At 35.7% G+C, this 13,358-nt stretch overlaps 1 protein-coding gene across 2 annotated transcripts in view; it reads left to right on the plus strand.

Moving 5' to 3' along the window:
* Nucleotides 1-13,358, plus strand: part of ADAM10 (ADAM metallopeptidase domain 10) — a 132,789-nt gene that overhangs the window by 36,317 nt on the left and 83,114 nt on the right. For both annotated transcript variants that reach the window (XM_008706028.2, XM_040620591.1), the window contains exon 2: nucleotides 291-441. In XM_008706028.2, the coding sequence (XP_008704250.2) occupies nucleotides 291-441 (151 nt within the window). The remainder of the gene's footprint in view (nucleotides 1-290; nucleotides 442-13,358) is intronic.

A 13,358-nucleotide genomic window follows, 5' to 3' on the forward strand; every position in this document is an offset into this window, starting at 1 on the left:
ACAAAAGTCAACATCTGTTCCTAGTAGTTTTTATCAACAAAGTATTAATAGAAAACTTAACCTGATAAAAGACATCAAAGACAAACCTATGGCTAACATTCAAACTTTTGTGGGGTTGAAAGTCCCATTACAGTAAGGTTTTTAAAAAAATGTATGTGAAAATAAAATATTAACATTAGTGAGACAATTGTTTCATATGTATTTGTAGATATTTGAATAATAATGGAATCATACTAGAACTAGAATGGACCATTAGGGTGATACTAATTCAAACTGTTTATTTTTTATAGGTCAGTATGGAAACCCTTTAAATAAATACATTAGACATTATGAAGGATTATCTTATGATGTGGATTCATTACACCAAAAACACCAGCGTGCCAAAAGAGCAATTTCACATGAGGACCAGTTTTTACGTCTCAATTTCCATGCCCATGGAAGGTGAGTAAATTTATTGCTGTGTCTGAAGTTTTCCTGTAGTTAATCTAAGTTAAAAAAGGAAATTTTATACCATTAATTTTCCTTCTCTAATGGGAAGGTCCCCATTTGGAAATTCAGCCTATGCTAGAATTTGGTATATATGCAAAAAAAAGTTTTCTTTTAAAATGGATTACCCTTTTTATATTAAGGAAACAGTCAAACTTAAATGTTTTTAAATTTATGAATCCAGGGGCGCCTGGGTGGCACAGCGGTTAAGCGTCTGCCTTCGGCTCAGGGCGTGATCCCGGCGTTCTGGGATCGAGCCCCATGTCGGGCTCCTCCACTAGGAGCCTGCGTCTTCCTCTCCCACTCCCTCTGCTTGTGTTCCCTCTCTCGCTGGCTGTCTCTATCTCTGTCGAATAAATAAATAAAATCTTTAAAAAAAAAAATAAATAAATAAATAAATTTATGAATCCAGTCCTCTATTGTATTATTAGGGGATTTTTAAAAAAAGATTTCTTTATTTATTTTAGAGAGAGAGAGTGAGAGAACACAAGCAGGGGGAGCAGAGGGAGAGGGAGACAGAATCTCAAGCAGACTACACACTGAGCACAGAGCGGAACGTAGGGCTTGATCTCATGACCCTGAGATCATGACCTGAAGTGAAACCAAGAGTTGGATGCTCAACTGACGGTACCACCTAGGTGCCCCTAAAAAGATTCTTTTTCATAATTTCCCACTACTTTTTATATGTTTTATGGGTCGATATATCTGTCTTAGGGGGCCAACAGTGAAGGTAGCTGGTTTTATGTCATTAAATCATTTAATTTCTCATTAACTCAGTTTTTGTTTTTTTAATATTTATTTATTTATTTATTTATTTATTTATTTATTTATTTAGAGAGCACACAGGAGTGGAGTGGGGCAGAGGGAGAGGGAGGGACTGAATCTTAAGCAGGCTCCATGCCCAGTGTGGAGCCCAACATAGGGCTTGATTTCAGGACCCTGAAATCATGACCTGAGCCAAAATCAAGAGTCGGATGCTTAAGTGACTGAACCACCCAGGCTCCTCTAACTCAGTTTTATCAATTCTAAAATGAATTTGTACACAGGTTACCTATTGTACTGCTCATTTCTCAGACAGAATTGTTAAGGGATAAAGAACAGAGAGCTAAGGGAGAATGGTAAAATCACATTTATTTAGTGCCTGGGGTGTCCCATGTGTATAGATGCTTTATGTGCATTTTCTTATTTAATCTTCTCAGAACCCAAACAAGGTAAATATCTTTTTATATCCAAGAAAACTAAGGCTCAGAGAAGTTAAATAATTTCTTTAAAGTTACACAGCATAGATTTGAGGCAGTCCTGGCTCACTTAAACCCCATATTTTTTTTTCCTCTCTGTGGGTTAGGGGTATTTAGATAGAAAATCTTGGCGTATTTGTTAGACTCTCTGCCTTGCGTGCTGTAATTAGTAAATCTATTCCTTTCGTGCTTTTCCTACTGCTGTAACCCTGATTTATTGTTTAGCTCATAATAGGTTTCCCAGCTTCCACTCCATTTATCATTAAAACTGTCCTATGGACTTCTACAAGATGCCTCTTCCTTAAATGCTTCCTTTTTCATGTCAGCTTAGTGCTCTGAAGTCTTCAATTAATGATTGTAAGCCAGATTTCTTAACTTGGCTTTCAGGATTGTCTCGGAATTAATTCTAGTCTATTTTTCAGTAAACTTTATTCTGTTTCCTAACATTGAGTGTCTTTTTCGCCCAGAATGATCTAATTGCTGAATATACCATGAACAGTTCGTTTTCTGTGTCATTTATCTTAAATCTTGATCATTTTTTAATGTACAGTTCAAGTTCTGCTTCTTTAAAGATTTGCTTACACCTTCCTTGGAACTTTTAAATAGGTGAAATGTACCATTGGCATTTGATTCATTCTGTCTTCCTTTTCATGTGTGTATTTCATATTTATTTTTCTAGAACTGTTTTTTGTTCCTCACAGGAAGGCATCCTGGCTACTATTTAATAATGTACAGATGTACAGATGCTTAAGGAAGATATTAATGGATGAAAAGGCAGATAAGAAATGCTATGAAACTTCAAGTATTCTATGCAGGAAAATAAATGTATTACTTAACTTATTTTCCATATTAAAAAGTAATGATCATTGTAGAAAAAAGTACTTTTAAGTTATAAAATCTCTTACTTTGATTCAAAGGAGGTAAAAAGATTCATTTTAGGGTCTGTTTGTTTTTCTAGATAAAAATTTTAGTGGCAGCAATTCATGTAAATGTTTATGATCCTTAAGGTATTTTTAAATTATCCATTCTTTATTAGTACCATGAAATAATAAGCAATCATTAAGCCTTCCTAAGTTTTTAGTGACCACCTCAAAATAAATTTAGTACTATATTTCAAATACACTGTAACTACCAAAAGGAAAAGTTGAGTTTCTGGCTCATTTTCATCTTTTAAAAAATAATCAAGTAGAGTTTATTTCTCCTGATTATATGGTAAGGCTTAATCCCCTAGAATCGGATCACTGTATTTTAGTAAATTACAGAAAACAATAAATACTGTTCAATTAACTTAGAAAAGAGGAAAATACTTGAAAAGGGTTCTGCTTAGTTAGACATTTATGACTTGCATTTCTGAGTACTAGCATAGTCTCTGGGGGTGTGTGTGTGAGTGTGTGTGTGTGTGTGTGTGTGTGTCATTTATGACTTGCATTTCTGAGTACTAGCATAGTCTTTGGGGGTGTGTGTGTGAGTGTGTGTGTGTGTGTGTGTGTGTATTAAAGTCATTCTTTGTGCTATTTGTTTTATGCTTAAGTATATGAGCAAATTTCTTTCCAACTGGCTTCCAAGTTTCCTAAATAAGAAAGGGTATATCACATACCAAGTTTACAGATATTGATGTTAAATGAAGAAATGTTGAGATTCTTTAAGCCCACAGTCCATTCTTAAGAATTCCATGAAAAACCATTGCTCTTGAAATAAAGTTTAAAGTTGTTTGAAAATAAGAGTCATGTGAGGCAGTGCTACAGGAAAGATTGTTAAGGAAAGATAAGTATTTTGAAACATATGTCAGTAATATTTGTTAGGATATTAAAATATTTTTAGATGCTAGGTTAAATAGATAATAGATGCTAGGTTAAAAGATAACTCTTAGCTTTGCTGAGAAATTAGGAATCAGTTTTCTTGATTTCAGAAATTGCTTCACTTGGATAAGTTCTGATAAATGGGATGCCTGAGCGAGCATTGCTTCTTCCTCTAAGCTCACTTAGCAATCATGTATAATAATTATAGCATTTATTACATTTTATTATAACTTTGTTTACATGCATATGTCTATTGTTCCCTGTGAACTTGAAAGGCAGAGTCTAAGTTGTATTCACCTTTTTTATATAGATGGTGGTCATTGAAGTTATTTGCATGAGTGAATGAATGAATGAAGCATTATGAAGAGAGCACAACATTTATAAGCATATAAAGTTTTGACAGGGGAGGTAATATTTTGTTTAGGTCTGGTCCTTACCAGAGAGTTTAATCAGAAAAAGTATCAGTTGCTTATTGCGTATTTAATTTGATGGATAATAAAATACACTAAAATATTAAGAAATGATTTTCAGCTTAAATATTGTACAGTGTGGAATATCTCACCCTTTTTAACAATTGTTCCTAATCAGTAAGTGGCAGGCAGATTTATTGTATTGTTGAGTGCAGGATTTTTAAAATACTTGTGGAAAATTTGTTCTTTATGAGTCCTCAGGTTCATGTGAAAGTGTGTGGTGTGCCAAGGACTGTCTGTTGTTACTCCCTTCCCTTAGTCTACTTTGATACTAGGAAATGACGTGTTGTATCCTACCATCCCTGGCTTCATGGTCTTTTGTTTTGGGCTTGTACATTACCACTACACTGCAGTTTCATTAGGAATTTTGCTAGTGTGACTTTAATAAAATGTAAATTGTATATTGTTCAAGTCTGGGCTTTATATAATATGCTGAAATATTACTATAGTCCTGTATTGATACAGATGAAAATTTAGAATAGAATTATCTCTTGGGCTCATCCAAGAGTACTAGTATAGCCTGAGAAGAATGGCAAGATTGTTTACTAGTGATTTTTAGTATAGCTCACAATGAGATTCTGATGTTGTATATGTATTTTTAATTTATGCCTTTTGTTGCAACTATCATTGAAGAGAAGCACAAGGAATCATTCCACTATTCCTTTTTCCTAATAAAACTTCTATAAATTTTCTGAAATACTTCATCATAGTGGTATTTAAAAAAAAAGTAGAAAGAATATCTGAGAACTCTGATATAATACAGTTTATCTTTTTGGTAGGAAGTATATACATATACTGTTGTATTGAACCGTGTTTTTTCTTGTGTGGATACGTATTTTTGAACCTTTTCCTTCTTACCTTGTTTTCCAAATTATGGACCGTCGTCTTTGTTTTCTGGTCTTCTCACCACTTGGCTAAAATGTACAGCCTTTCATATACCGACTTTGCATTTGAGTGGAAAGCCGCTTAGTAAAGAAACTTGTGATTTTATAGAAAGGATAATAAATGTATTGAAACGGTCATAAACTAGGTAGAGAAAGGAGTACTGCGGTAATTCAGGATGTAATGGAGTTCTCTACGAACTTCATATGTGTTATCTAGAGATTTCGTATGAGCCTCAGTTTCCTAAGTAAAACCTTGAATTTTGGACACGATAATTTTTAGGCCCCTTCCTACTTTAAAATACTATAAAATATACCAGTAACACTCAAGTAACTAAATTTAAAAAAGTCAAGACATTATGTAGTCAGAAATAAACTATTTTTTCTGCCTCTCTGTTTAATTATTTGGGTACATAATAAATCAGAAATTGTTTCTGTCTAATACGTGATTTGTATTAGAATCTGGTATAGAAAGATACCAGATATTTTTAAGTGCCAGATAATGTTTTGGAGAACTTATACATTTCTTTTTTTTTTTTTTTTCCTGATTTGACAGGATGATTCTTCCTAATGCCTTAATGGTATGCTTACAAACTTTTCATAACAAATGGTCAGATATTTGCTTTGACATTTTCTTTTGGAGTTTGGAGCTTAAGTTCTCCCTACTGCTCAAATATGAGGGTATCAAGAATATGGCCCACGGAATCTGTAAAAGACATAAGTATTTCCTTTTGATGGATCCTGACTGGATTTGGGTTAGTCTGAAAGTATCTTGGGTTTTATCTTTGTCATACCACGAGTGAGGTAGCAGAAAGCTAGGACACTTTTAACTCTATGGACAAACCAGCACACTTTGAGCAGCAGAGGTAAGAATCCAGGCAGCACAAACAGATGCCAGCTCATAAACAAGAACACGAGAATACATTTGAATTGTATAAAAATGTCGTTATGCATGAGGAAAAACAAAATTTTGAAAAATACTGACTTGGCACTGAAATCTTTCCTAGCAAAATTCGGGCAGGTTTGAGCAAAAATTTATAAAGGAAAAGGATATTTAATTAGTACCTACTTTATGGCAAGTACAGTGCTCTTTAATATATGTTATTAAGCTATATTTCACACTGCTTTGTGTTTCAGCTGTGGAGTTTCTAGGACGTGATATTCTTTATTCCTGCCTGTTTTCTCTTTACACAGAAATTAAAAGCCTAACAATTTTTTTTTAAAAGCCTAACAGATATGTTTTTTTCAAAAAAATCTGAAGGGACACTGGCTATTTGAATTACTTCTTGAATCATAAGGAAGAACAAGAGCTGAGTTATATTCATGTTAATTTTGTATTTAAGAAGCTAAGTTGAGAGCTGATGATTGTTCTAACTTTAGCTTCTTAGATATGATTTCAATCTGAAATACCATTTTTATTTTACATGTTTTTAAGGACTAAACTAGGCTTTATATGGAAGAGATGGAATGAGTGTAAAAAAAAACCAACCCCAAAACCTGAGCTTCCTCCTGCCCATTTTGAAAACGGAATGGAAGTAAAGAGTATGAAAGTCCTTTTCTGGGGTGCCAGCCATGCGACTCTTAATCTCAGGGTGGTAAATTTAAGCCCCAGATTGGGCATGGAGCCTACTTAAAATAAAATAAAAAATAAATTAAAAAAATTCTGCCAAAAAAGTATTTTTTAACTCTTTTGATACCTCATTACCTCTAAAGTTCATCAAAAACAGGCTTTTGATGTTAGCGTTTCTAGAGTTGATGATCTAGATAGTAAATGTCAGAAATTACGTATATTTTAGTAGTAGGAAAGGCCATCAATCATTTTCCTCAATTGTAAATTATATTTCATACTAAAATATTGCATGCGTGGTTGAGTCTTTTATGAAATAAGTTCTCCAGCTTAGATTTAATTTGAATTCATAGCCATCTTTTTTTTTTTTTTTCCTGTTCTTCAATTGATTAAGCCCCGTGTAAGCTGTGCTGTTTCTTAAAAATGTAGCAAGGATTTTATATAACTGAAAGTTATTTAAATGCTTATCCTATTTCATTATACTTGAAAATCCTTTATATAACTGTTGAATGGATTTTTCTTTTATGCTTGTTAGCATTGTTTTATTAAGCACCAGTGAAGTCTCGTGTAGTTGTATGCTACTTTAAAACTGGCAACTGTTTAAAAATTCTTTGGTTGGGGCGCCTGGGTGGCACAGCGGTTGAGCGTCTGCCTTCGGCTCAGGGCGTGATCCCGGTGTTCTGGGATCGAGCCCCACATCAGGCTCCTCTGCTGTGAGCCTGCTTCTTCCTCTCCCACTCCCCCTGCTTGTGTTCCCTCTCTCGCTGGCTGTCTCTATCTCCGTCAAATAAATAAATAAAATTAAAAAAAAAAAATTCTTTGGTAGTCACATATGTAATTTCTTTTTGAAAAGCTTCTGAATACTGAGATTCCTCACTTGGTTGTATTGCAACCTCTTTTCTAACTTTTTAAAATTTTTTGCTTCTTTGGGGTTGACAGTTTTTTGGGGGGAGGGTTAAACAAGTATTTTTTAATACTTGTACATAGGGATAAAATCAAGCTATTGTTTGTGTATGTCTCTGAAATCTTTTAACCACTTTGAACTAGTTCTAAAACAGTCTGTACAGGGAGAATCATGCTGAATCAACAAATCAAATATTAGATATGTTGGTATGGGGCATATAGTTGTGTAATGTAACAGTATTTTCTTTTTTTAAACTCCAAATCACAGATTCATTTGACTGGAGTTTTGATCTCTGGATTGAATGAACAAATACATTGTGCATTTCTTTTTGTTTGTTTATTTGAGCTACAAGAGATGTTTCTGTAGTTCTAATATGCTATAATTTACTAAGTCCATTTTCATATTTTAAGCACTTAATGTATTCTAGGCACTTTAGTAGTCACTAGTAATAGAGTAACTGAACAGACAGGTCCTTGCTCATGAGGAGTATGGATTCATGAGAAAGGCACGTGTTAGATTAGGTATAACAGCTGTGATAAATATTAAAGGAATGTTCAGAAGATTGCTATGGGAGCATTGGGCGATGCCGTTTTGTCTGGAGGTCAGGGAAGGCCATTCTTAGGAGATGGCATTTAAACCGATCCCAGAAGGGATGACAGAAGAGGAGTTGGTTAGCCAAAGAAGGGAATGAAATGTGTTCTAGACAGAGGAAACAGCATGTGTAGAGAAACTGAGATGAGCAGTGGCATGTTAATGGAATTGAAGGAATTTCGGTGTATGAGGGGTCTTAAAATGTGAGGGAGAACGGTTCCAAATGAGACTGTAGATGTAAGTAAGAGCCAGATCTCTGAGAGTTACGTAAGTCATGGTAATAATTTTTTACTTAGCCTTGGAAGGTTTTTAATGATAGTAACTGTATAAGGTTTAAAAGTTCAGTCTGGCTACAAATGGAGACCAGTTTGGAAGGGAGTTAAACTCAATGCATTGAGGATGTTTGGGAGGCTGTTGCACGAGTCCTCATGGGAGGTGGTAGCCTGGATTAAGTTGGTTTGAGAGGTGATGACAGAGAGTGAATAGATTTAAGATATTTTAAAGGTAGAATTTACTGGACTTGGTTGATACATAGGTATAAAGGAAGGAGTCATAAGAGGACTGTTTTCTGGTTTGAGCAACTGAGTGGCTGCTGGGTCCACTTAGATAAGGAATGTTGGAACAGCTATAAATTTGAGGAGAAATTGTAAGTTCAGTTTTGGACATGTTTTGTGAGATTCATGAGGAAGGCTTAGGAGAGAACTCGGCTAAATGCCAACAAATTAAGGTTAGTTGGGGGTGGTGGGGGAGTAAAGCCTGAAGAGTGATAAGAAAAGTAGAAGAAAACCTGAGAGTGTGGTATCCTAGAAGCCAAGGGAAACAATGTTTCAAGGAGGGGAGTGGTCAGTTGCTGCTGCTTGCTTTTGTTAATGCTGAACATAAGCAATATTCCTAATCTACGTTATTTACCCTTTTTTGAATTTCTCTAGTTTCGATGATCTTGCTGGATCTAATTGTACAGGGTAGTCCAGATTTGGATACATCATAGTCACATATAAATAGGGTAGCTAACTTTTTTTTTTTTGGTGTAAATTTCTAATGATTCATGAAAATAGCCAATATATTTTTAGGTGTTTTGGTTGCAAGAGCATATTGGCCAATAACTTTGACCAACCATCTCTGCTAATTCTGTGGTGATTGATTACAAGGACTCCAGTTATCTTTTGAGTATAGCGTAGCTAATTTTTACTTAAATGTGTGAAGCACAAACACATTAACTTAATTAATTGTTAACTTGTATGCATCTCTGAAATCTTAAATTATAATCACTTTGTATTAGGTTCCAAAACTCATTTCTGGGAGAATAATGCTGAACTAACAAATCATGTGTGAATACAAAGTCTGGCATATGAAGAATCTTAGAAATGGTGGTATGGGACAAATAGTTGTGTTATGAGCAGTATTCATTGTTTTTTTGTTTTTGTTTTTGGTCCATAGTAAAACTGTTTGGACCATGTACGTGACTCCCACAATCTTCTTAATACATTCCAGTTTTACAAATAGCTTACTCCTACTTGTCAAACTGAGTGAGCCTTTCACATTCTAAATCTTGAGAGGCTTTAGAGGTCATTTTTTCCAATGTAATATCGGATGTTTTTGAGACATGGTCATTCAGCTTCACTTCTATGTGTTTCAAGTCCCCAAGTAGGAAATTTTATCTGTGTTTTCTGTGAACATTGAAGAATCTACCGTATTTAGTGAGACCTTTGCTATCATATGCTGTTTTTTCTAACTATAAAGTGATAAGATGAAGGTGGTATTTTTTTTTAATTTTTTTTTTTATTCAAGAGTATGCATGAGTTCAGCGGGGAGGGGCAGAAGGAGATGGAGAGATAGAATTCAAGCAGACACCCTGCTGAGCATGGAGCCCAATCCCACAACCCTGAGCTATGACCTGAGCCTAAATCAAGACTCAAAGGCTCAACTGACTGAGCCACCGAGGCACCCCAATGGTGGTATCTTCTTCCTAAGTTCTTGTCACTTCACCATAAACCAGTTAATCAAAGTTTATTAGTACTACAGGTAGAGTAGAAGTTCTTTCCTTTTTTTTTTTTTTTTTTTTAAGATTTTATTTATTTGAAAGAGAAAGAGCACGGACGGGGGGAGGGGGTCAGAGGGAGAAACAGACTCCCTGCTCATCATGGAACCCGATGCGGGACTCCGTCCTGGAACTCCAGGATCATGACCTGAGCCGAAGGCAGTCACTTAACAACTGAGCCGTCTAGGCACCCCAGAATAGAAATTCTTACCACTGTGTTCTTTTTCCTCTGGAAGTTGGGATAATCAACAAAGCAAATCAGAAAGCTGTCAAATGTTTTGCTGTAGCAGAGCAGCAGTACCTCTCCTTCATCAGAAACTTTATTTTAAGTGGGAGGGAGACTTAGGATAAGAACTGAGTATAGTACTCACCCGTGGGAAGGAAACGTGAGCTACTTGAATAGCCACAGTTGGATGCGTGGAGCCTGGGAGTAGAGCTTGGAGGAGGGGTTTGGATCCTCAAGCCTCTTTGGATTTGAATAGTTAAAAAGGGGCAGGAAAGGGGCGCGTGGGTGGCTCAGGGTGTGATCCTGGCGGCTCAGGGCGTGATCCCGGCATTGTGGGATCAAACCCCGCATCAGTCTCCTCTGCTGGGAGCCTGCTTCTTCCTCTCCCACTCCCCCTGCCTGTGTTCCCTCTCTCGCTGGCTGTCTCTCTCTCTCTGTCAAATAAATAAATAAAATCTTTAAAAAAAAAGAAAAAAGAGATCTGAAATATATATATATATATTTTAAAGATTTTACTTATTTGAGAGAGAGAGAGTGAGAGAGCAAGTGGGAGGAGGGGCAGAGGGAGAAGCAGACTCCCCACTCAGCAAGGAGCCCCATGTGGGACTCGATCCTAGGACTCTGATATCATGACCTGAGCCAAAGGCATTAAATGCTTCACTGACTGAGCCGCCCAGGCATCTGCGAGAGCTGAAATATTGAGATTGAATGCAGAGGGGCAAATTTCCTTCCTTACTTTCCTCCCAAAAGGGAATAAGGAATATTGTAGTTTGAAGGGATATGATCATAGAGATGTTTTAGAGTGTTTGCCACGTGAAGAATAACCTGCTAGCTGCCCAGACAAGTCTTCATTAATTCAGCAAAGGTTTTGGAATCCCTTCTCTATACTAGATTCTTTTCTCCTACCGTATCTTCTGCTCTCCTCCCTTATTTTTTAATTATTTATTGATTGATTGATTTTGAGGTAAAATTCGTGTATATAACATTATATAAGTTTTAAGTATACAACATTATGATTTGGTATTTGTATATACTAGAAGTAATCACCACCCTAAGTCTAGTTATTGTCCATTACCATACAGTTGATCCCTTTTACCCATTTTGCCCACCTCCTAACCCCATTCTCCTCTGGTAACCACCAGTCTGTTCTCTGTATCTATGATTTTGTTTTTGTTATATTTGTTTTAGTTTATTTTTTAGATTCCACATGTAAGTGAAATCATATGATATTTGTCTTTCTCTGTTTGACTTATTTCACTTAGCAAAATACCATCAAGTTCCATCCATGTTGTTGCAGACAACAAGATTTCCTTCTTTTCTATGGCCAAGTAGTATTCCGTTGCTAGATATACGACATCATCTTTATTCATCCATCAGTGGACGCTTGGGTTGTTTCCACATCTTGGCTGTTGTAAATACTTAAGTGAACATGGGGTGCATATATCTTCTTGAATTAATGTTTGAGAGTTCAAGCTCTGATTTTATTTGTGTGATCTAGGTCAAATCAGCCTTATCTGATCTGTGAAATTAATAAATTTAGGGATCTTTATGATTTTGTATGTTTGGTTTATATTAAATATCTGAATAACTCTTAAATCCTAGCATTGTTTTATAGAGGCGTACTTTGGAGAAATTGCCGGTTTGGTTCCAGACCACTGTAGTAAAGTGAATATTGCAGTAAAGCAAGTCAAATGAATTTTTTGGTTTCCTAGTGCATATAAAAGTTATGTTTATACTATACCATAGTCTGCTCAATGTGCAATAGAATTATATGTAAAAAACCAAATGTATATGCCTTAATTAAAAAATACTTTGTTAAAAAATGATAAATGCATCATCTGAGCTTTTAGCAAGTTGTAATCACTGATTATAGATCACCATAACAAATATAATAATAATCACAAAGTTAAAACCATGTGAGAATTGCCAAAATGTGACACTGAGTTATGAAGTGAGCAAAAGCTGTTGGAAAAATAGCTCCAGTAGACTTGTTGGATGCAGGGCTGCTATAGACCTTCAATTTGTAAAAAAAAAAAAAAAAAGAAAGAAAGAAACAAAACCCACTATTTGCAAAGCGTAATAAAGTGAAGCACAATCAAATGAGGTATGCCTGGGGCCTCCTGGCTGGCTCAGTCAGTTGGAGTATGCGACTCTTGATCTCAGGGTTTTAAGTTCAGGTCCTGTGTTGAGTGTAGAGATTGCTTAAAAATAAAATCTTGAAAAACAATGAGGTATGCCAGTAGTTTTGCCTGCCAGTTGTTTAGTTAACATAGTTGCATGAAGTCAGAAAGCATTTACAGAAACCTTTTTTCCCCCCTCTCCAATGGCTAAATCTACTTATTCTCAAGCAATGCAAAATACATGTAATCTTGTGTTCCGTAATGATGCCATTATGGCGTATTCTTCCCCTTGGCTCACCTTCGTATGGGAAAGACTTAAACTAATGATCTGTTTGTCTTCATACACTGGATAATGTTACTCATTTTAGCTCAGATTTTAATTTCACTTTTATCTTCATTGAGGATTCTCATATATGTGTTTTTGCTTGTGTAAGGTAATTTACCTCAGGGACAACAGTTAAGCCTGGAACTAGGTCTTTCAAACTATATAGCCCTAGAATTTCTGGGGTGGTTGCCTCAGGTACTGCCCAGTGGGGTGCCCTTGGGCTGACTGTGCCCTTTCCCCTTCTTCCAACCTGTTCATTTTATCCTTTAAAAATATATATTGGTGTTCCTGGGTGACTCAGTCGTTAAGCATGCCTTTCGCTCAGGTCATGATCCCAGGGTCCTGGGATTGAGCCCCGTGTCTGGCTCCCTACTCAGTGGGAGGCCCGCTTCTCCCTCTCCCACTCTCCCTGCTTGTGTTCCCTCTCTCATTGTTTCTCTCTATATATGTTATATATATACACATATATATACATATATATATACACACATATATGTAATATATATACACATATGTGTAATATATATACACGCACATATATACACACATATATATATATGCTTTTAAAAGATCATTTGAAAAAGGACTTTTCTGTTTCAAAAAGTGTACTAGTGGAAGTAAACTAGATATTTGACTCACAGTAGTATGATATTAAATGTTGGCAACTTGTCTTAAAAAATAATTTGAATGGAGATTCAGGGATCTTTATTAAG

This window comes from Ursus maritimus, unplaced genomic scaffold (genome assembly GCF_017311325.1).
Source record: "Ursus maritimus isolate PB19 unplaced genomic scaffold, ASM1731132v1 scaffold_35, whole genome shotgun sequence".
NCBI classification, from domain to species: Eukaryota; Metazoa; Chordata; class Mammalia; order Carnivora; family Ursidae; genus Ursus; species Ursus maritimus.